This window comes from Berkeleyomyces rouxiae (genome assembly GCF_048999995.1).
Source record: "Berkeleyomyces rouxiae strain 22BRR77 chromosome Unknown BrBRR77_ptg000008l, whole genome shotgun sequence".
In the NCBI taxonomy this organism is placed as follows: Eukaryota; Fungi; Ascomycota; class Sordariomycetes; order Microascales; family Ceratocystidaceae; genus Berkeleyomyces; species Berkeleyomyces rouxiae.
This window is the reverse complement of record NW_027396498.1, coordinates 1,108,656-1,131,180: the sequence shown is the minus strand read 5'-3', so window position 1 is coordinate 1,131,180 and position 22,525 is coordinate 1,108,656. Positions and strand designations below refer to the sequence as shown.

At 53.2% G+C, this 22,525-nt stretch overlaps 6 protein-coding genes across 6 annotated transcripts; 3 read left to right on the top strand and 3 right to left on the bottom strand.

Moving 5' to 3' along the window:
• Positions 1 to 1,576: 1,576 nt before the first annotated feature.
• BROUX77_006469 (uncharacterized protein) lies at positions 1,577 to 4,310 on the bottom strand (the record flags this gene model as incomplete). The annotated part of the gene is made up of 2 exons (XM_073751457.1): positions 1,577 to 2,030; positions 2,119 to 4,310. The coding sequence occupies 2 exons, from the start codon at positions 4,308 to 4,310 to the stop codon at positions 1,577 to 1,579; spliced, it is 2,646 nt and encodes an 881-aa protein (XP_073603538.1).
• Positions 4,311 to 5,433: 1,123 nt separating this feature from the next.
• BROUX77_006468 (uncharacterized protein) lies at positions 5,434 to 7,873 on the bottom strand (the record flags this gene model as incomplete). The annotated part of the gene is made up of 4 exons (XM_073751456.1): positions 5,434 to 6,098; positions 6,232 to 6,494; positions 6,794 to 7,670; positions 7,732 to 7,873. 4 exons carry the CDS (start codon positions 7,871 to 7,873, stop codon positions 5,434 to 5,436), a joined length of 1,947 nt encoding a protein of 648 aa, XP_073603537.1.
• Positions 7,874 to 10,149: 2,276 nt separating this feature from the next.
• Positions 10,150 to 13,512, top strand: BROUX77_006467 (uncharacterized protein; the record flags this gene model as incomplete). The annotated part of the gene is made up of 4 exons (XM_073751455.1): positions 10,150 to 10,445; positions 10,528 to 11,702; positions 11,824 to 12,062; positions 12,139 to 13,512. The coding sequence occupies 4 exons, from the start codon at positions 10,150 to 10,152 to the stop codon at positions 13,510 to 13,512; spliced, it is 3,084 nt and encodes a 1,027-aa protein (XP_073603536.1).
• A 513-nt stretch (positions 13,513 to 14,025) lies between these two features.
• Positions 14,026 to 15,435, bottom strand: BROUX77_006466 (uncharacterized protein; the record flags this gene model as incomplete). Its single annotated transcript, XM_073751454.1, has 1 exon — positions 14,026 to 15,435. One exon carries the CDS (start codon positions 15,433 to 15,435, stop codon positions 14,026 to 14,028), a length of 1,410 nt encoding a protein of 469 aa, XP_073603535.1.
• Positions 15,436 to 16,292: 857 nt separating this feature from the next.
• On the top strand, positions 16,293 to 18,390 carry BROUX77_006465 (uncharacterized protein; the record flags this gene model as incomplete). Its single annotated transcript, XM_073751452.1, has 2 exons — positions 16,293 to 17,320; positions 17,397 to 18,390. 2 exons carry the CDS (start codon positions 16,293 to 16,295, stop codon positions 18,388 to 18,390), a joined length of 2,022 nt encoding a protein of 673 aa, XP_073603534.1.
• A 2,284-nt stretch (positions 18,391 to 20,674) lies between these two features.
• BROUX77_006464 (uncharacterized protein) lies at positions 20,675 to 22,123 on the top strand (the record flags this gene model as incomplete). Its single annotated transcript, XM_073751451.1, has 1 exon — positions 20,675 to 22,123. One exon carries the CDS (start codon positions 20,675 to 20,677, stop codon positions 22,121 to 22,123), a length of 1,449 nt encoding a protein of 482 aa, XP_073603533.1.
• Between the last annotated feature and the right edge of the window lie 402 nt (positions 22,124 to 22,525).

The following is a 22,525-nucleotide window of genomic DNA, read 5'->3' as shown; positions in this document are numbered from 1 at the left end:
ATACTTGTGGCCAAGGCGGTTTCCCTCTGACTCTGGCAGCCTGCTCAACGTCATTCTCACATCTTACGATCTAGTGTATAACCACTCTGCATGCTCAAAATGCTATGCGCCCTGGTTTGAATCGAGCCCGTACAGCCCTGGACTCATGCAGTTTGCCTGTTTGTGTCGCCTGAGCCTTGCCATCGCGAAGCCCAGCATCGCCAGTATCGACAGCCCAGCAGTCTTTGCTTCCCCTCCTAATATCCGCCAACAATATATGCTTCTCCTTCTACGCGTCTTCTCCTCCCTTCTGGCCCTGGCCGCCTCGTGGTCAGTCCGCCAGCCATCCCTTCTCACAATGGATCTTCTGCTTCTAGTCTTCGACTTGTTGTTCTTTTCTGCTTAATATCCAAGTGTATCTAGTAGCACAGCCACTGGCATCTGTGCCTCCGGCCCACTGAAGCAACACCAGCACGGACTCTGCCGAGGGCACAACGCCACTATCAAGGAAGCCGTAGAAGCTCCAAGCTTTTTTTTCCTCTTTTTTGTTTTTTTTCTTCTTAGGCATGTTCTGCTGTGTTCGCTGTTGAATAAGCTGTCTATTAAAGCCTACACTCGCGGCCGGCAATGCACATCATTTAAACCAGAATAGGACCTAGTCACTATCCCAGCGCTCAAATTCCAGACCATGTCCTAAATTAACTCATGATAACCGCTGTCTGTTTCACTTGGTTGAGACCGTGGGCGCTGTGCTAACTAAATTGATACTTCTGCTTGACAAGCAGCCGAATATGCAATAGGACAAGCGACCACGTACCGACATAGTCTGCTGAAAAAAAAAAAAAAAAAGGAAAAAAGGAAAAAAGAAAACAATAAAACAACCGTAAATGACGTAACCTGATTAGTCAAAAATCTCCACCCAAAATTCCGCATTGTAGCTGCCATTTTCTTCGCCATTGTTGATCTGATGTGATCTGACCCGTGGCTTCGCTAGAAATCGGCACGACCAGAAAGGCAAAAGGCATGCCATTTTCTGCATGAACCGGCAAAGCGAAGAATATCCAAAGAACAAGTCCCGACAAATATTTCCGCTTGTCATCCACTATCAGCACGTGAGTAGATACGAATGGCCGTACGCAGAAGCTTGGAGCACAGGAGGATCAGCAAGCCTTAAAACTAGAGTTACGCCAGTACAAACGTATGTACATACACAGTCACAAAGGCCCCCCAAAGGCCCGAAGCTCTTATTGCTGAGACAACGCCGGCCGAGTGCCAGCTGCCAGATCAGGCATGGTGAAATCTCCAGCTGGCAGCCGCTAGCGAAACGCTTTGAAACATGCCGCAACCAGAAACACAACAAAGACAAAAAAAGGAAAGTTATTCCGCCAATCGCAAAAGTGCACCAAGTTCCCTGACGGAAATTTCATCGTTCATGGGCTCATAGAAATTAGTCCAGAAATGTATGTAACAAAAAACATGCGAGCAAAAAGAAACAAGAAACATCGAATTCGTCATGGCGTAAGCATCCAAAAGCCTTGAAATAATCGTAAGAAATCATAGATCGCCGTAAGCTGGTTTCCGTGTTAGCTGATAAACCCTAACCCTGAGAGTTGCAATATAACTTACCAGCAGTATATGCCAAGTACCAAGTCAACGACGCGCCACCATCAAGAGACGAAGACGTAAACGATGAGTCGGTAAAAGTGTTCCAAGCAGACTGAGGATCCAGCGTGGCCAAGTTGGCGTAGAGAATACCACGCCACCCGCTTTCGACAGCATCAGCACGGCCGTTGTCAAATAACTGTGTCCACTCGGCCTCGACAAAGTCGAGCGAGCGTGCCAGCGGCGTCGAGGCAATCAGCGGGATCATGTGGATGCCGTTGACGTACTCAATATTAGCTCCGAAAAAGGTCGTGTGGTCGAGCTTATTCTCAAACAGAATGCCAGCCGCACGGTTTCTGATAAAGTTGCTAGGCTGCACTTTGTTGTCGTCAGTGAAGAGGTAGTAGTGCTTGATGCTGCGGGCGAGCACTTGTAGCTGGAGCGTAGACCTAGAGCGGACAAAGGACGTCAGTTAGTGCGCAAATTCACATCTACAGTCATCCGACAGTATGCATTTTTCTAAGATGGTCAACATACCTGTCGCGCATGGCGTTGTTCTTGGTCACCACGCCCCACATGCGCAGCGCATACACCGACATCATGTCCTCGGAGCTGCTTTCCTGGTTCTTTCCGTCGTTACTAGCAAAAAGTCCGGCAGCCCAGCCGTGGCCGTGGTACCAGTCGTAGATGCGCCACTGCGGGAAATACGGATCGGCCGAGCTGGGGTTCGCATAATCTCGAATCAGGGCGTTCACCCAATCCTTGCGCTCGGCCGTTAGCCACAATGGATCCAGAGAGCCGATGATGGCCGCGGCGAGCACAAAGTGGCCGTAGTGGAAGTGATGGTCGTTGTAGTACGAATTACCAAAGTCGAGACCGTCGTTGCCCGTAGTCAAAGATGCCGAGGACACGAGGCCACCCCATGCACTCTCGTACCAAAGCGGGTATGGCTGACTGTTGTTAAAGAAAACATCATAGGCGTCTTTCAACTTGGGTAGCACGGTGTCGGTAAGCTCGCTATCGTCCAGCATTTCCTGCGTCACGTAGGCGATATAGGCAAACTTGGCTAGTGCCTTGCCGCTGTAGTACATAGACTCCAAGATGGCCTGGTTGTTGACATTTTGTTTGACATCCTCGGTAGCCGCATTGCGGATCTTGGTAATGGCCTCGTCCGAGAGCGCCATCTTCGATCCAGTGCCAGGAATATAAGGCGCGAATCCAAGATCAGTCGGCAGATTCCTCTCAACAAACGTCCATTTGCGCGCAAGAACGCCTGTGGCTAGGCCCTTCACTGTTGTTTGTAACTGCAGGCTAGTGGCTGCGGCCTTGGTGGCTGCGTCCCATGTCTCGGTGTGATGAGGTAGCACAAACATGAGCGGTTGACCCACGGGATGACCATGAGTCTGAAACAAGAACGAGTACTTTCCAGTGGTACCACTGACGCTCCCGGAGAGTGTAGCCATGGACGTATATAGGCCGGCAGCCTTGTCATATATGGCCTCAGAATTGCCAGGATCCTTGGCCACTTGTAGTACACCAGTGAAGCCAGAAGTAGCCTCGATGTGCGAGTTACTGACAGTCTTGAAGTTGAGCTGTGAGCCGCCTGTGCAATACGCGTAAACCCACCAAATCTTCCCATCGTTGAGAACAACTTTCCACTTGGCCACCGAAGCCTTGGGTTGCTTAGCGATACGCGTGACAGAGCGGAATGTAACGGCCGACTTGAGCACAGGCTTGGCACCCGAGTACAAGCCAGTAACAAAACCCATACCCTGGACCACGGGGAAACTAATAGACGGCGCAGATGAAGCCGAGGGCCGCAGACGCGCCATTATAGAGTGCGGACCAATGGTGTCGGTGGTGAGGACGGTATTGGTGTTGTTTTCTAGATCAGTTGACGAAATAATCAACGATTGGATACCGACGGGATTGAAGAAGAAACGGGCGGCGCCAGTATTGGTGTCGTTATCACCAAAAACGCGCTGATTGGCATCGATATGTGAAACAGCCATGCCCCAAGAAGTGATAGGAGCGTACTTGCCACCAGACCATGTGATGGAATAGGGCTGCACGTACACTGGTGACTTTTGGTCGCCCAGGAAGAAGTTGGCATGGAACTTGTTGGTTTCAATAGGACCAGACTTGGAGATCCCCAGGCGGTCAACGGGATGAGTGCTAACCCTTTTGAAGGCACTTGGGGGCGCATTTGTAGACACAACAACGTTAAAAATGTCTGCAGATGCAGCACTAGCCGACCGGCCTAGGAGTGTATCGGCCTCAGAATTGAATTCCTCAGGACGCGGAGGAACGGGCGGAGGCTGGTTCGCGCCCGTTTCATCAGAGGGTGGGAGGGGAGGTGGAGGGCCGTAGTAATGACCATGAGCAGGAGGCGGTTGCTGGTACTGGTACGGGCCCGGGGCGTAGGGGGGCTGGCCCGGAGGAGCAGCATGAGGGTAGTTGGCAGCGGGGTAGCCCTGGGCCGGATACGGGTAGTAAGGAGCAGCGTTGGGAGGGGGAGCGTTGGGAGGAGCATTGTTGCTGCTGTCGCCGTCTTTGTTGAAGCGGCCTTCGACCTTGCTCATCAACTTCTCGAAGCGCTTTGTAAGCGACTGGGTGCTAAAACTGCCGGGCATGGCGTCGACAGCCTGAGTCAGGCACAGAACCTGGACGAAGAGAATTAGCCATGATTTCCACCACGCAGAATGCCTTGAAGCCATAACGGAAGCCATTATGGATGAAGTGAAAGAAATAGATGGAGGTGGTGGGAGCAAGAGAAGCATCGGAGCCTCCTCCTTCAATTGGCCCAGAGAGATGGGGAGGGCCGATTTAATGAACATACGGCGGCCATCAACCAAGGCACAGGGAGGGACTCTTTGTTGATACGAGGCCCTGTAAACTCAAAGAGTCTTCGCAAGCCAAGATCCAGGTGGCGGCGGCTCGCCCTTGCTTGGGGAGCACGTCTCGTCAAGCCCTGGTCCTGACTGGAATGCGGCCGCGCGTGGGGTTGCCGAGTTGCGGGATTCCAGACCGAGAAGCGAAAGGCCTACATTCTCGCTGACTTCCAGATAGAAGTATCAAGAGGAATGTCTCCCGGCCTTGGCACCTGGCCCAGCTCCCAAGGTATCAACCCTCCATTGCGGGAAACTCCTACCTTGGTGAGTGTTATTCAAGTGGGTGTCTGGTGTTCAATTAGCCCGCTGAAGACGCCTCGCAACTACGAAACAGAGACCTACCTTGTTTGTTCAACTCTGCTGATTCGGCGAGCCTTGAGAGGGAAAAAGACAGCCTTGCCAGAAATAAAACAGAACAGCTCTCAAGAACAATTACAACAAACATTAAAACCAAATGCCAAGGAAGTTGGAGTGTGCTCATAACCCTAGAATGGTCCAGGGATCCACACGAGACCCTAAGATGTAGACCACCCCCAAAGTCCAATTGCGGCATTCCACCGAGTCTATGAGCCATTCCGCAGTAGTTGGCACGTACGCCAACGATGGACAGCCTTTGTTAAGGCCAATTGTAAAAACGTTTTCCTTGACAGGTACTGGATCAACAGAGAAACAACATGACTGGCATGCCAAGGTAGATTGACTAAAGTTATGCTACCATTTGTCCTCGTGGATAGGGCCGGCTTTAGCTGAATCCCCTCCAAATTGAGACAGGATATGCCATCAGGTCGACAATGAATTAGAAGGCTGGACGTGATGTTGGTTATATCGACATGTCTTAGGATCGGATAGATACTGTCTTGAGGAGCATCGAGAGAGGGAGCCTCAGCACGCGGCTACCTGTACTTGATCTAGACAGTCTTCCATGAGCATGAGCCGTTAGTAGCGATGCACTATGATATATCTACGGCTCCACTCCTGACTGCAGTCTTTTCTTCCGATCCATCTGCCTGTATTTGGCCAGCTCGATAGTCATGTGTCGCAGCAGCTCTGCCCTTTTGTTGTCTTCAAGCTTCCTCCATGCCACCTTTAGGGCTACTGTCTTGGACGGCATCAGCCGCTCCACCTCATCCCAGTCTACGCCATCCATCCGGCCATTCATTTTGTCGCCTTTTTTAGCAACAGAATCCTTACTGAGTTGCTCCTCGCGCTCGGCTTGGCGCTGAGCCCGCTTGACTTCCTTGTCGCTCAGCAACCAAGGCATGGAAAGCACCTCGCGGCGGAAGGCCAAGCGCTTGTTCCAGAGCACCATCTCAGCGGCAATGTCGGGTACCACTGTGAATTTCGTCAAGCGCAACTGCCACACATCTCGATACCATATCAGCTCGCCCTTGGCGTCAACAAGTAGGCCTGGGCTGATGGATGGCCAGTTAGTGGGCTTATCCTTGTTGTGGACCTGATCGCCATCATTCTTGAGCTCGCCAGACCAAAGGACAGCTTGAAGAACGTCACCGCTGCTATCGTCCAGCGCGTAGATGCAGCGATTGGCGTGTTGGGTAATTGATACAACTAGCCCGACGAAGCGGACCCAGCGAATGGGTAGGTTTCTGTAGAAGAAAAAGTTTTGGCCTATGTACACCACATGAGATGGGTTAGATATTATGGACTAGACATCAGCGTAGAAGACATAAGGGCAGGTTAGGAGACACGTAAAGTCGATTGTTAGCCACAGCTCTATTAGCACCTAGCCGAAATGACACACCTTCATACTCGGGCCGTTGCACCAAAGAGCGCGTATCAGTGATCTTGAGAAAACACCATGCTGAAAAGGTCGGCGACAGTTCGAAGCAGTAGCGGGGGTAAAACGGAGCTGGCTCGCTGGTCATGGCATGGCAACGAGAAGAAGGACAAAGGAAGGCAGAAACGCGCGTGTTGATCGGGACGTAATAGCCGACCAGTGTTGATAGAACAAGAAGAGTCAATATGGTGTTGAGGTTGCACAGATATTGATGAGGTGCCTGATTTCTAGGAAACAATAATCTCGGTGGAAACAAGGAAAGTTTGACATGCGAAGTCAAAATACAGTGTGGAAATAAAGCGACACAGTGTAAATCATGGTCTGCGATGGTGAGTTCTACAGTGTAAAATAATTCCATCACGGTGAGACTGAGCATATTGTATGTATTCATGTCGATAACCACGCCAAACTAAAGCTCTGCAACCGAAAATAAACCCAATACTCCAAAAACTCCATGCTGTATATCTTGTGCTTCAACGAAACTGACTTGTAAAAATGGCCTATACATGGTCGGACAACCTCTCACGATCTCGCCCGCTTGGCCCGCCCACTCTTGCGCTCACTATCAAGCCGACACTGAATCGCGAGGAACTCCTCCTCCGAGGGTCCCTCTTCATCTCTGCTGCGCTTGCCTGCTTTGAACTTTCCACCCTTCTTGGCTTCTTTAGCTGTGTACTTGGCCTCTAGCGCGTCAAGAAACCCGCTACGTTGCTGTTGTCTACTGCGAATTAGAGCTGCGAGCGCATCTTCTGATGATGCCTTTTTTTTTTTTCCCTTTGCAAGTGCTGCCTTTTCTTTTGAATTGCTGGGTTTTGAAGACTTGCTGTTTGAAACGGGCATGTCGTCGTCCTCGTTCTCGTCTTCATCCTCATTATTAGTAGCACTAGTGCCGAATAGTTTGTCATGTACACCAAGCTCCTTAGCATAGGCTTTTGCCTCTGATGCTTCATTTTTGGCTGCCTTAAGCCGCGCAGCGCGCTTCTTCTTGGTCTCCTTTGTGTACGCAGGGAAAGCCGGGACCTTATCAGCACGGATAGCTTCGTCGATAATGGCGCGAAATCGTTCATCATCTTCACGTACGTCGCTGAGTATGACCGTTTCATATAGAGCGTCAAGATCGCCGCAATGTACCTCATATGACGCCAGCACGTCATCCGCCTCCTCAGTCGAGTGGCGGTACTTGGCGGCAAAGCGCGCAATGGCATCTGCAGACACGGCATCTTGGAACTGTGCACGGTAAAAGTCGCTCCAATTGAAATTATCACTGTCGACAATCGATTCGGCTGTCGATCCCGTTATGTCGTAGCGCTTGCGCCGTGCTGGGTCAGAGAGTATGGCGTAGGCAAAGGCGACGCGCTGGAACGTTTCGTGTGCCTCCTGGCGCTTCTCGGGCGCCACCTTGTCTGGGCAGAGGGTTAGAGAAAAGGTAGCTTGACAAATGGCGATTGATAAAAATCAGCATACCTGGATGGCTCTTCAGAGCGGCTTTGCGGTAGGCAGTCTTTACTTGAGCTTCGGTTGCATCGCGCTCTAATTCCAGAATCTCGTATGGGTTAATGGAGGTTGGTGCCTCATTTTGGAGGTCTTCTTCATCGGAGGAGCTCATATTAGCAACTAGAAACAGCCGTCGTAGTTATGGGAAGACTTGTAAAGCGGTTGATGGAGGTACCAGCGGTCCATACGGACGTCAAATAACACGCCTGGCAGCTCGAGATGGCGCAACACGGTGCCGTACAGGGTCACATGATCGTTCACGTGACCCAGAACGGTGTACAACCCTGCTCCAAACCCTAAACCACACCATCAAAAGTTTTCCTACCGAGCATTAGTTAGGGTACGATGTGATCTCATAATCACGCCAGGTAGCCCCATCAGAACATCAACCAAATTACTTCTTCCGGGTGCAGTATTGATGGGCAAGCCGGGATGGAACAAGCTGAATGGAGGAAATAAAGGGGATGATTATGGTAATGCTGGCTCGACGCAAGAAACTCCCAAGAAGAAAGCAGGCCTACGAACCGGACATTCAGGAACTACCAGAAGGAGACTGTAAAGCGCCAGCAGCAAATTGCATATAGAGCAATAAAGATGTCTATCAAGGTGGGCGGGAGCAGACCACTGTTGGCCGGAGACGCCAGGACCGCTTGGATCTCAGTAGGGTAAAAGTCCTGGATCGCAAGCCACCGCGACAGGCTGTCTGGCAAAGTCTCTGCATGCATACTCTAGAGGAAAGATGCTGGCATGGAGGCCCAAAATGCACAATGCCCGGTCTAGAGCCCACATCGACAAGTAGTACCTACCTAACCTGTGCCATGTGGATGGCGTCGGGGCTTTAGAAACACGACATTTTAATCGCCTTGCAGGTTAAAGAGAAAGACCTTGAGGGCAGGCTACGCCACCAGTGTTTGAGTGTGAGTGTCGGTCTGTCTGTCTGTCTGGAAGGTGATGGAGGGGACAGGGTGGCAGTCTGACATGACTTTGTAGCGTGTGGAAATGTGTGCGCGGGGTATGGTATAAAAAGCAGCTAGTGGAGCCAGCCCTGGCTGACTGGTCCTTGTCCATCGCTCAACTTGTTTACCATTTATTAGTTTACCAGTTTCCGAGTTCATCTGTCACACGCCCATAACTACACTTCAACCTGCACCGCTATTTTTCGTAGCGGCCTGATTCTCGCGATTCAAGCTGTCCATATCTGCGCTGCCCCAAAACCTTGGCCGAAGGCTTCTTCGTCTGAAACCCTGAGTCCTTCCCCCCCACTGTGTGTCTGCACCTTCCCTATCCTGGAGACCATGCCACCTTTTTTCCCCACCACCCTCTAACACTCTCGGAAGGACAACAACGTACAACGTACAACAAAGCGCAAACGCCAATTGCCGTATCTCAGCCCGAGACAAGTAAGTGCCTACCTACACTGCATTTTAGCTTCCTCATGACACGGCTCCCCTAGACTTTGCTGTGTTCTGCCGCTGGCGGTACTTTGCTTTGGATAGGGCAGCTGCAGCAACTTCCGTGATGGCATGGGCGTGACCCTAGGGCTAGGGACAATCTGGGCAACCCCACACTTGTCTCTTTGACGCCTGGTTCTGTTCTGTTCTGTGCTTGTACCTGTACCAATGCTCCTTCGCCTCGCTAGTAGCCAGGCGCCCGGGCGGGATTGGGACATTAAGCTTGCGTTCTGTTTGCTCGCTCCTCAGTTTTTGTGCGTGCTGAAGTTTCTCCTCACTCTCATGCTCACTCTCACGTTCGCTCTCGCTCGCGCTCCCGTCCTCACCCTAAAGCTCAGCACTCGAATGCACCGGTTATTTGTGTCAAGCACCAACTAGCCGTGCGTTTGATAGCCCCAAAAATCCCAAAATTCCAAAATCCAAGAAAAAAAAGTCTGGCCACCCACCACCCCTGCTCCTCCCCCCTCCAGCACTCCTGCCCTTTCCTTGATCTTCTTCGCTAGCCCCCGCTTGCTATTTTCTTTCTTCCTCCCCCTCTAGCTATTCTTCCTCTTCTGCTTTTGGCTCCCGTCTCCTTTCCCTTTGACCATTTGTGCCCGCATTTTGCAGAGGTGTCTGTCCAACAAGCTGTAGTGCTCCACGTGTTTTCGTTTGTGCTCATTTCCCTGCCCGTTCCGTCATTGTGCTGTGCATATTGGGGCCCGACACCATCTCTCAACCCTTTTGTGTTCTTCCATCTGCACTGTTGCAACGACAAAGCTGACCCCAACAGATCATCCTCCAACGTGCACATTTTCTCGGAACTCTATTCCAAGTTCACCAGAAATTCTTTCCTTGCACACTTTCCGCTTCGCTCCCGGTCCTCGTCTTAGTATCTGGAATCAAGCCAGTCTCGTGGACCCACTTCCCATCTTAAAATCTTTGAAAAAAAATACTCATGGCTGATCGTGGTGGTCGTGGTGGCCGTGGTGGTCGTGGTGGACGCGGCGGCGGCGATGGCTACCGTGGCGGTCGTGGCGGTGGCGATGGTTTCCGCGGTGGCCGTGGCGGTGGTGATGGCTACCGTGGCGGACGCGGCGGCGGCGATGGCTACCGTGGCGGACGTGGTGGCGGCGATGGCTACCGTGGCGGACGTGGCGGCGGTGACCGTGGCGGCGGCGGCTTCCGTGGAGGCCGTGGAGGTGGCCGTGGGGGCCGTGGCGGCATGCAGCAGGTCACCGACGAATGTTACCAGTAAGTGATATCAGATAAAAACTTCAAACAAGCGGCTCCCACCTCCTCGAGATATTATTCTAACCCAAGCCCTGTGCTACAGGATCCCTAACACTCCGACTCCGGCTCCCGATGCCGCCGTGACACAGCTTGAGGACAAGATTATTGCCAACCTTGGTGCTGCCGTCAAGGCCGCCGTTGGCCCTGCATCGAAACAGGTCGACTTCCCCACTCGTCCAGCCTTTGGCAGCATGGGTACCAAGACTCAGGTCTGGACCAACTTCTTCCCTCTCGAAGTTGAGCCCAAGACCACTGTCTACAAGTACCCCGTCAAGATTGCCGCCCTGCGCAACTCCGATGATGACGAGGCTTCGGCGCCAAAGGGAAAGGAGAAGGGCGCGGGTGCCGAACCCGACAATCTGCCCCCCAAGCTGCTCGAGGTGGTGTTTAAGAAAGTCGTTGAAACTATCCAGAAGCAGGTCGCTGGCATTCCCCTGGCCAGTGAGTTCCGGTCGTACGTTGTTTCGCCCAAGGCCCTGCCCGACTCCTTCACCAAGGAGCCCTTCACTGTTGAGCTCGATGACCGCAACAGAGTTGAGCGCTTCGCTATCACCATGAGCTCGCCTCTTGTAGTGGAAATGACCGATGTAATCAAGTACAGCTCTACCATGATCGACCCTACCGATCCCAGAGGTCTTCAGTTCCCCAAGTATGCTGAGGCCGTTGATGCCCTTAACATCATCTTCGGATCCCCCAACTTCACCCAGCCCGGACGCCACGTCCTGGGTCACAACCGCGTCTTTGCCATTGACGAGACTGCCATCATGCACGACCTGGCCCCCCACGACTATGGCTACCGCTTCCTGTCGGCCGCTCGTGGTTACTTCCAGAGTGTGCGTCTGGCCACTGGCCGCCTGGTTCTCAATGCCAACGTGTCTCACTCCGTCTTCATTGCTGCCCGCAGCTTGGTTTCCATGTTTGACCAGGCCAAGCCTGAGGATCTCAACAAGCTGCTGAACCGTCTGCGTGTCGGTGTCCCCATCCGGAAGACTCCCGGTGGCCCTGTCCAGCAGGCTTCGCGCTCGTTGGAGGGTATTGCCATGACCCGTGACTTTACGCGCAAGGAGCCCATTGAGGGTCTGCGTGTGACCAACGCCCAGGGCAGCCCCGTCCTGATGCCCGCCAATGTTTCATTCAAGATCACCGACGCCGACGAGCTCAAGAAGTTCCCCAAGCACCAGAACGGCTACGTGACCGTCCTGGACTTCTTCCAGAAGAGTAAGTCTCCATAACATCAGAGATTGGGAAGGTGCCTGAAAAGCGTTTCTGGGAGGATTCATACGCCCTCCCGAGTTTATTTTAATTTGTAACTGTTGCTAACATTCATTTTCTTTTTTAGAGTACCCCGAGATCAAGGCCTCTAACAAGTACCCCCTGGTCTACTCTGGCAAGAAGGAACGCCCCAACTTCTACCCCGTTGAGGCTGTTTCTGTCATGGCCCAGCCCGTTAAGCGTAAGCTTACTGGTGCCGAGACCACTTCCATGCTGGACTTTGCCTGCCGTGCTCCCGTTGCCAACGCCAAGGACATTGCTACCATTGGTCGCGAGCAGCTTGGTCTGGACAACACTGCCTACCTGGTAAGTTTGATACCGTGTTTCTCTCCCTTCTATCTAGATTTATATTTTTGCTGATACCTGGAACCCACCCATATAGAACAAGTGGGGTATCAAGGTTGGCAAGAACCTGTTGACTGTCGAGGCCCGTGTCCTGCCTGCCCCTACCATCATGTACCGTGGCAACCGTGGTCTGACCCCCCGTGGCAGTTCTTGGAACCTGCGTGACCAGCGCTTCAGCAAGCCTGGTGCTTCTCTCGACCGCTGGGCTGTGCTCAAGTTTGCTGCCAACGAGGCTCTTGACTCGTCTGTTGCTAGCATGGTTCAGGACTTCCGCAAGAACTACTCCATCCCTATGGCTGAGCGCCCTACCAAGACCGGCAGCATTGGCCGTGATCTTGGAGCCCTGGAGGCCTTCTTCCGTGACTGCTCCAAGACTAAGATTCAGCTGATCTTCATCATTCTGGGCAGCGACAACTCGGCTCAGTATGCCGCTATCAAGGGTCTGGGTGATGTCAAGTACGGTATCCACACCATCTGCTTCCTCAAGAAGCACTTCATGAAGCCCATGAACCCCAACTACTCGGCCAACATTGCCCTCAAGGTCAACCTGAAGATGGGTGGTGTCAACCACGTTCTGGAGCGCCCCTCTCCTATCCTCGCTGCCAAGACTATGGTCGTTGGTTACGATGTCACACACCCGACCAACCTTCCCGCTGGCAAGACCGGCAAGGGTATTCCCAGTATCGTCGGTATGGTGTCTAGCATTGACAACCAGTATGCTCAGTGGCCCGCTATCGCCTGGGACCAGACTAGTCTGAAGGAAATTCTGGACCCTGCTCCCTTCTGCGACAAGTTCGTCTCTTGCATTGAGAGATGGAGATCCAACAACAAGGGAGCCCTGCCTGACCACATCATTGTCTACCGTGACGGTGTGTCCGAGGGTCAGTTTGGTCTGATTGTGTCGCACGAGCTGCCCGCCATCCACAAGGCCTGCGAGCGCGTCTACCCCGCTAACCGCAAGCCCCGCATTGCCGTCATCGTGTCCGTCAAGCGTCACCAGACCCGCTTCTACCCCGTGTCCGATGCTTCTCGCAACGGTAACATCAAGAGCGGCACTGTCGTCGACCGTAGCATTACTCAGGCCCGCTACTGGGACTTCTTCCTTACTGCCCACGACTGCATCAAGGGTACTGCTCGTCCCGCTCACTACACTGTTCTGCACGATGACATCTTTGGCTCGCAGAGCGGTACCAAGGCTGCCAACGATCTGGAGAAGCTGACCCACGACCTGTGCTACGTCTTTGGTCGCTCCACTCGTGCCGTCAGTATATGCCCTCCCGCTTATTACGCCGACATTATTTGCGAGCGTGCGCGGTTGTACCGCCCTGAGTACTCGACCGATGATGTCAACGTGTCCCTGGGCGGCCGTGACGTGCATCCCAACCTGGTGAACTCTATGTTCTACCTGTAAACGGGTACTGCGATTTTCAGGACTCGGACTTCCTTTTTTTAGGTTTTATGGGTTTCTTGGGGTCTGTAGGCTGAGATATGGTACCGGGAGTAGGCTGGAAAAGGAGACATTCTTTTTTCTGTACATGCTGGACCAAACAATAGTTGTCTGCGCCGGGCCTGTGGAATTATTTTTGAGGAAATGAGGGTATCTGTGTTTCGATGTGTGTCCTGGAACGCCATATACTCTAACGTGCCGCATACGGCCGATAGAGTTATGATGCGTTGTTTTCTAGTGATGACCAAGTGTATTTGTTTTTTTTCTTTTCTTATATTCCAATCTGATGTGTTTGAAAAAAATTGTGTACTTGAAAGAAAAGAATATGCAGGAAATAAAGATGACATCAAAGGTTACTGAGATGTTCGGAGGCTGCATGCTATGGGACGAGAGAGGGCTGTCGATCTTGGCTTGTGGTTTATTTTCTATATGAGACCATCGCAAGCCTTGTCGCAACACACACCCGCCCAGCCGCCTTCACTGGCTATCTGCCGGTGGCCGGTCCCATGACTGTATCTGCCTCTTGGTCTGCCTGCCGCTATCCGCATTCTGCACGTCAGCGGCCCGTTTATCGGGCATGCCGCCGGCAACAGAGTTGACAACCCACTCGCGCACCCTACGAGTCTTCTCCAGCTGCGGGCGGCCCTTGACAGAGACGCGCAGGTCTGCAGCCGAGTAGTGGCCGGGGTGGGAGGTTTCCGAGAGGCGCTGGTGGCGATACAGCAGATTGACAGCCGTGTCGCCACCGCGCACGCTCTGGCCAAAGACGCGGCCGGCAAAACTGGCGAGCAGCACGTTGTGCAGCAGGACAATGTCCTGGCGGCGCAGGGCGAGCAGGGTGGCGTGGTTGGGCGTTTGCGCGGGCGGCAGCCAAAAGGACACGGAGAAGCCGGCGCGCGTGTCGTCGCCTACGAGCAGCTCGACAAGCTGCAGCCGTGTGCCCCAGCGCGTTGTGATGGTGCGCGGCGGTGAGATGGAGATGATGCCGACGATGAGATTGACGAGAAACGGGGCCGCGGCGCGCGGGTGGGCGTGCGGGCGCGAGTGGGGATGGGGGTGTGTGGGTTCTGGCTGCGAGAGCTGGGCGGAGGAGGGCAGGTCTTTGAGGTTGCTGGGAGGACGGCTGGCGCCGGGGCGGAAGGTCTGAAGACTCGGTGTGGGGGAGTGTGGAGGGTTGGATGCTGTTGTGGATAGCCAGGTATAGTCCGAGATGTCGGTATCGTTTTCAAGGGAAGACACGGCGAGAGCGGAGGTTCGGGTGGGTGGTGGTGGAGTTGATCTAGGGTGAGACAAGGTCTTGGCTTGAACGTCTGTGTCGTCAAGCGCGGAGTACAAGAGTAGGGATTCCTCGTAGAATTGTAGGAGAGTGTTATCCCCGGGGTTATCTGTAGTTGGGTCTATGTCTACACTGCTGTCGTCGAGCACACACGACCAGGACTGGTTCAACAATGTAGTTAGGCCCTCGCCATCGCCCATGCTTTGGAGGATAGATGGCGATAAAGAGCTGTCGTTTCTTGTGAAATCAGCAGCATTTGGGGCCTGGAGGAGGGCCGGATTCAGGAAGTCTGTTTCGTACAGACCCTGAGACAAGCCGGTGGGCAAATGTGTGCGGTGAAGCGGAAGGAGTCTCCACTGTGAAGGCGGTGTAGCAGCCAGCGCCGAGGCATCAGCATGGCCTTTGGCCGTATTCTGACGCAGTGGCAGAGACTTGTCTATGCGGGCGTAGCATGGCTCAAACACAAGCAAAAGCCGGGCCATCCCAGTTCCAGGTGTGGCTTTTGTCCAGGCGCGGAGGTTCGTTGTAGTATCAGCTGCAGAGGAGGTGGTTTCTTCGTCCAGCAGCGCAGATGCCAGCGGGGCGCCGGTTAGTAGAATGATTCGCGGCATGGCAGCCGGGCGCGCGTGTGGCGTACCCAACGTAGCGGCGAGTGGTGGCCCAAGGAACGGCCAGGAGGCCGCCAGTCAGCCACGGGGATATCTGAGAGGCCAGACGTCGAGCGCCAGGGGTGCAGGGCTTTCTCCCAGCAGATTCCGCGGCCTTATTTTCGGGGGTCTTTTTGTGTTTCTAGGCGTGGCAAAAAGAAAAGACAAAATCGGCAAATAGGTTTGGGAGGAAGAAAGCTTGAACATCGTGATGAGAGAAGAAAAGGAGAGTCAGCCACACTTGGCTGAAGTTCATGTCACACAAGATACTCACCCTCTGTTGTGGCTAATTTGCAGTGTGGTTTCAGGGGTGTAGCACCAAGAAACGCAGGCCTTACAAGGGATCTTTCAACTGTCATAGGGGGGCCCTCTCTAAGCTACAGTGGAGCGCCCTACTAATCTTCCTCTACACTACAGCTGGATCCTGCTCAACTACAACGCCCGCTGCCCCAGTCATAAAAGCCGGTCAAAGCGGCTGGCGCGATTCTGGGCTGAATCCAAGGCTATTCTCGGAGCTTTGATGAAACTGGGCACAATGGCTATGCCTTTCTCGTTGGTTGCTATGTTTACAAGGCCAGTAACTACAAATAGAGAGCGCGCTCTGTGTGTACTTATACATCGTGTGCTACTTATACTTTAGACACTCGCCCTCGACAGTATCCCCTCCCTCCCTTCCCCTCACCTCACCTCACCCCAGCCGACCTTTACATGTAACATTTTTTCCTGCAGCCTACTAAGCCTGCTGTTCTGTCTCATGACTTGTCCCAGCCTGACCTGACCCCGCCTTATACTTACGTCATCATCTTGCCCGCAGCACCAACATGATCTCTCATAAGGATGCCCCGGTGTCGCCGTGCCCTGCACCTCCGACCCCCGCACCAACACCACAGCCCACACCGCAGAGCCTGCTTGCACGTCCTCCGCCCGCGGTGGACTTCCCGGAATCCAGCAGCATGGGGCATTTCATGAGCCGTGCCCTAAACAAAGCCCCGTCTCTTGAGAGGGACTTGCTCTATAGTAGGGTTAAGGACTTGGATGCTCGCCGTGAGAGCCTCGGCTTACACATGGACCGGCCGCCTGTACATAACCCCAACCCTGACATCCTAGCCACACCGACAACCCTAGAAGAGTACGACGCCGCACGACAAGCCTTACATGACCGTGAATCAGCACTAGGCTTCCAGTATCACAAGACTGCGGCTGCTAATGTCCATGAGCGCAAGCTGAACCGCATCCTTGCCCGCCTGCGAGTCCAAGACAAGCAGCGCGTATATGATGCCCAGCCCGAACTCCAGAGCCACAACCACCAGACCTTTCGCCGCATCGAGGGCGGCAGCTTCCTGGCCAACCGCGACTTGATTGAGCAGACGGATGTGTTCCGCCTGCTGGCGCAAATGCCCAAGGGCGCCCACCTGCACGTACACTTCAACGCAGCGCTACCGGCTCACGTGCTTCTGGACGTCGCACGCGACATGAACTGCATGGCCATTCGCACTGTAGTCTGTCACCATGCGCCGGAATCAGGTCAACAAGGCTTTCGGGCGTGCGCGCTACTTGACGCCCACCAGCTGTACCGCTGCGAGATACAGTTTCAGATCGTTCCGGCGACGCAGCCGACGACGGCCGATATCTTCTCGCCAACGTATACGCTGGATGGCAAGGACCAGGGCTGGATGAACTACAAAGCGTTCCAAAAGGCGTGGCAGACGCATGCGCGGGAGGCCCGCTTCGGTAGCGAGTGGGCGGCCAACATGCTCAAGGACGGCGTGCTGGATCTACAGGAGTGGCTCAAGAGCAAGATGTGTTTTAATAGCGGTCATGTGCATCAACAGCTCCAGTCCGCATCAGGGTAAGCCAAGATCGTCTTCAACAGTGAATATGTTAATCACAGTACAAAGCGCCCATGCTGACCTGAACACTGTTAGGGCCTGGGCTTTGTTCAACGCACGCACACGAATGTTCAAAGGTCTTTTTAACTACAAAACGGCCTACATTGAATACACTGACAAGTTGCTACAATTCTTTGTGGACAACCAAATTCAGTACGCCGAGATCCGGCCCAATTTTATGCGCAGCAATCAAGTCTTTCTGGACGATGGCAACGGCAAAATTGATAATCGTGGTATCATGGACCTCATAATTGACCGTTTTGAGCGGTTCAATAAGCGCCGGGTCGCTGCCGGCGTGCCAGGGCTATTTGGCCTCAAGATCATATACTGCTTCCCGCGGATATTTGCGCCAGCCCTCGTCAAAGACGCTCTAGAGGAATGCAAAAATTTCCGACTAGATGCGCGCTACGGGCGCTTCATCGCCGGCTTCGATTTGGTTGGCGAAGAGTCCGCCGGACGCCCGCTTCGTGATTTCACACGCGAGTTCCTACAGTGGAAGGCCGAGTGCCGTGCGGCCGGCGTCGACATCCCGCTGCTGCTACACTGCGGCGAGACGCTGACCACGGGCGCTGACGCCGACGAAAACTTGCTAGATGCGCTGCTTCTGGGCGCGCCGCGGATCGGCCATGGATATGCGCTGCCGCGCCATCCACTTGTTATGCAGGCCATGCGGGCGCGCGGTGTGTGTGTTGAGTTGTGTCCGATCAGCAACGAGATTCTCGGGCTGACACCCACTGTAGCGGGCCATTCAATGTATTCTCTGCTGGCTAATGGGGTGCCATGCTCACTGTCATCCGACAATGAAACCATCTTCCAGTCGAGTCTGACTCACGACTTTTATCAAGCATTCATTGGCCAACAGAACATGTCGCTGCACGGTTTACGCCAATTGGCTGAATGGAGCATTGAGCATTCGGTGCTTTCTGAGCAAGAAAAGGGAGAACTGAAGAAAATCTGGGAGACACAATGGAACAAGTTTGTTCAAGAGGGCATCAAGCAATATGCGCATGTTTTAGAGGGGGAGGCTTGAGGCTTGTGTAACCATGTAACTAGGGCTAGTTTAGATACCACTTGCGGCGTGAATCACGCAACGATAGACACGGTCGCCTACTACAAATGCTTCCTTGGTGCTGCATGATCTAGAAGTACTCTCCGTGCGGGCTGAATAAAGCCTTGCAACAGCTTCCGGTTGTTATATGCATTTCCTACCTCTGTGTTGTTCACCTCTGGAACCCAAACTGTTATAGAATACGAGAAGGTCTATTGCTGTGCATTAGTTTCTACCTCTCAGCCTGGCCTTTGCATATCCAAATTCCACAGCCCTATGCCCTCCGTATGCTGGTATCCATGCGCCAGACGTGGCTTTCCGTCAGGCTGCCACCAGATCGTATAAACGCCTAGCATGTATTCAGCTCTACATATGCCTTCTTGTCCTAGAGATGGCACTTGATCTGGACTCGTTCGCGATATATCCTCCAGGTCATCTTGTCCTCGGCCCGAAAGATGTCCTATTCGTCCATTGAAGATTCTCAGCATAGCCGCTGCGCGCCAGACCCCCATGAAGTCGGCAACTCCCGCTCCAGCCACAGACAGCCATGTGCATCCGGTACCTTTTTTGATCCTATTGCTCACGCCCTCAACTTAAGTCCTGGTCGCCGAAGGTCAAGGCCAACTGAAACACAGTCACATGCTGCTGTTGGCCCCGAATTTGACCTGGACAGAACTGAAAGTGAAGCCAGCTCTGATGAAGAGCCAAGTCTTATAGAAGAAGCACCTCCACATACCGCCAATGGCATCTCTCAACCAACAGCTACAGCTGTACCAGCTGTATTATCATCTCAGCTAGTTCGAATAATGCCCATACCCGCTCCCGGAACCAGAGAGGCGGCTATTCTTGCCCAGCGCCTGGCAGACATGAACAGGCGGCCCGTCCACCGTCCAGTATACGACAACACCATGCCGATCTACCGGCACGCCGCAACACGTCCGACCATGGTGGTAGACAGTTTTGATCCAGAAGTCGAAGAAGAGAATAGCCTCCAGTCCGTAGAAGCGCATACCGGACCATCACCAGGGACTTTCTCTACCTTCCGTATACAGCGCCGGCCACAGCCGCGGCCCATCAGCCAGTTACGATACTATCCGTTTCCGACACACCCCAGTGGAGCACAGACCACTGAAATCCAGCCTCAAGCAGATATCTCAGTGCGAGAGCATCAGATACAAAGGGCCGACCAGCCAACCCCTCAATACCTAGAGCCTCCCAGTCATATGTCTACAAGAGTCCTAGAAAACACATTAGCACGGGCTCACTGTCAGTATTCGTCAGTCAATATTGAAAGATTGGCCGACATGCAGCCACCAAGAAAAATACGACTTCCACCGCTGACGAGCAATAATGAGAATGGTCTAAGAAGGCACAGATAGAATCTAGAATCGAGTGCATAATGTTGTGAACTGAACGGCACTGGAAGGCCCTGGCTCAGTAAACCCTAACATCTTAGTTAACCCTACATAATTGTATGTGCGCATGGCTTAGTTAGTTAGCTAATACGAGCTTAAACTGCTGTTCTATAACTAGCTGTTGCTTCTTGACCATCCGATCTCGAGCTCTTGCCCGAAACGGGTTCTCAGGGAAATAAGTTACAAAGTACGTAACTAACTACACATCTATGAATGTGAATGAACTATCACCATTTCCAGATGAAATCAAACTACCAAACTAGGCGCCGGCAAGTCTTCCGCTGGGTTGCGGCGTCTAACTCAAGCGAATGTCAGAATACGGTAATCTCCTGATATAGCAACAGTCTTTGGGGGTACCGGTTACAGCCCCTAGGCCTCGAGCCGGGGCTCCGTTGCCGCTCGGACGCCATTAATAGAGTCTCTTAAGTTTTCTTTGTTGTTGCTCCAGTTTTCAAACAAAAAGTTTTACGTGTTCTGCTGGGCTTCTTGTACCTGTAGACCAGGCAGCATCGAAAGACTATCTGCTAACCAGGACGAAGTGGCGTGGAAGACTTGTCCTTGAGATCCAGCTCTTTAGGTTACAGGCGAGGAGTACCGACGACAGATTAACATTGGCCCTGCAGCTTTTTGTTACATCACATCCCCCTGTTGCTGAGCCCCGACAGGGTTATGGCTTGAATTGCGGCGCGAGACACCACAGGAAGATACAAAAGAGGACCCGGCCGCTGTTTCGCAGCTCTTCCCAGACAATGGAGCCATTGTACTCTGTCTCACAAGCTTCCGCGCAGGACACTCTGAAGGACGCTTTGCTTTCATCTTTTTCTGGCAGTGCTTCTAAATCCACCTCCTCCATGTCCAACCCAAGCGAATTCAACGGGCAAATCAACCGCGACGGCGCTGGCGGTTGGTTTGCCTCCAACAAGCTCGACTACTCGCTCGATGTGGTCACCCTGCTCGCCATCATTGGCGAGCAAAGTATGGCAGACCACGCGCCCGCCATCACTGCCACGCGCTGGTGCTATCTGCCGCGTCTACTGCCCGCGCCGCAAGCCTTCTTGCGCCCTACGCGGCCTACGAGCCTGCCCCACGTTGAAGTGCAAGGCATTGGCGTCTCCAGCGGCGTTCAGCTGACATCTATCAGCGTGTTTGCTGACAGTCTACTCGGCACGTCGGTCACTGACATGGACCGCTATGCCTTCCACGCCGTATCCATTCGCCACACCCCGCGCGTCCGCGAGCAACTGACTCCCGGCACCAAGACTATGTCGCGGGACGGCGGTGCCGAGTCGTCGTCGGTAGACCCTGAACAGCGGGATGTCGAGTCTGGCGGCCGCTCAGCCGAGCAGCGCCGTCGCGCGTTGGCGTCGTTTGCGGCAGGCGGTCGCAACGGCTACAGTCTCAAGCCATCACAGAAGCAGGAGGCGCAGTTGACCATTGAGGCAGTCAAAGACAACAAGCTGTTGTTCCCTGTGCTGCGCACTAAGCCAGGGTCGCCGCTGCGGATATTGACCCACGCGTCGTTCTTAATGACGATCGGTGCGCTGGTGGCGGCCATCTTGTGGAAAGACGGTATGGGCGTTATTGCCATCGTCATTGTTGGACTGTCGTCGTCGTTGATGGGCTTTGCCAGTGCCTGGGTCCCGCAGACAACAACTCTGCCGTACAATGATAGACTGCCATCAGGTGATTTTGTGCTCACTACCCGCACTGGCGCTTTTGTCTACGTCGAGTGTGAGGAGCCAGTAGCGCGTGAACTGTTCTCAGGCACACTTGAGTGCAAATATTACGTTGGAACAAAGACATATCAAGCGCTGATGGCTACGGCTACAGTTCTGATCATGATTTCTGTCATCTTCTTGGGTAATTGCATTTGGCAGATGAAGGTGCTCACTGGCGCATTCTACATTGTCCTAAACCTGGCCTACTGGCTGAGCAGCATGTCCAGCATCAACAACTTTTGGGATCTCAGCCGCTATGAGACCAAGCTCTGGGACGACGCGTACTGCCAGGAATTCAAGGGGATACACCCCAACACTGAAGACAAATGCTTCACCAAGGCCGTTTGGGAGGCCATCCGCGCCAGTGGCAAGACAGAATGGGCCCGGCAAGTGCTCCCTAAGCACAAGGGGTGGGACATGTGGCTAGCAGAGGCTAACGAGATGCTGAAAGCCGGAAATAAAGACTGGCTGGCAGTCAAGGCTAAGAACGACATTTTCTATAGGCTCCAGGCTGGGGGGAGACAGCAGGAGGAACAGCAGCAGCAGCAACAACAACAGCAGCAGAACATGTCAGGATACTAAGATGGGCGGTAATGGATCTGGTGTGACTTCATTTAGTGTATATTAGTTTTTTTTGGTACTCAGGGTATTTAGATCTGTTTGATAACTTCTTTTCTTCCCATCTACCAGTTCCCAATGGCAATTCAGTGCAGATCAGCTCCTGTAGCCCTTCATTCCAGGGAGTACTTGTTGGATATTGGCAGTGTTACACAGAGATCAAACCTAAACTCATTATGCCAACGATGGGTTGTAGTTTTCCTTTTTCAGGTGGAGGTGATATTTTCACCGTTGGTAGGGGCCCAGTATTTGACCTGATACTTTATCTTTTTTTTTTCCGCGCTGACAATGATGCATGCCTCTTACTATGGCTGGCTGTTTTGAAGATCCGTTAGCTGTGCTGCACCCTTCGAGTCTTTTAGGTAC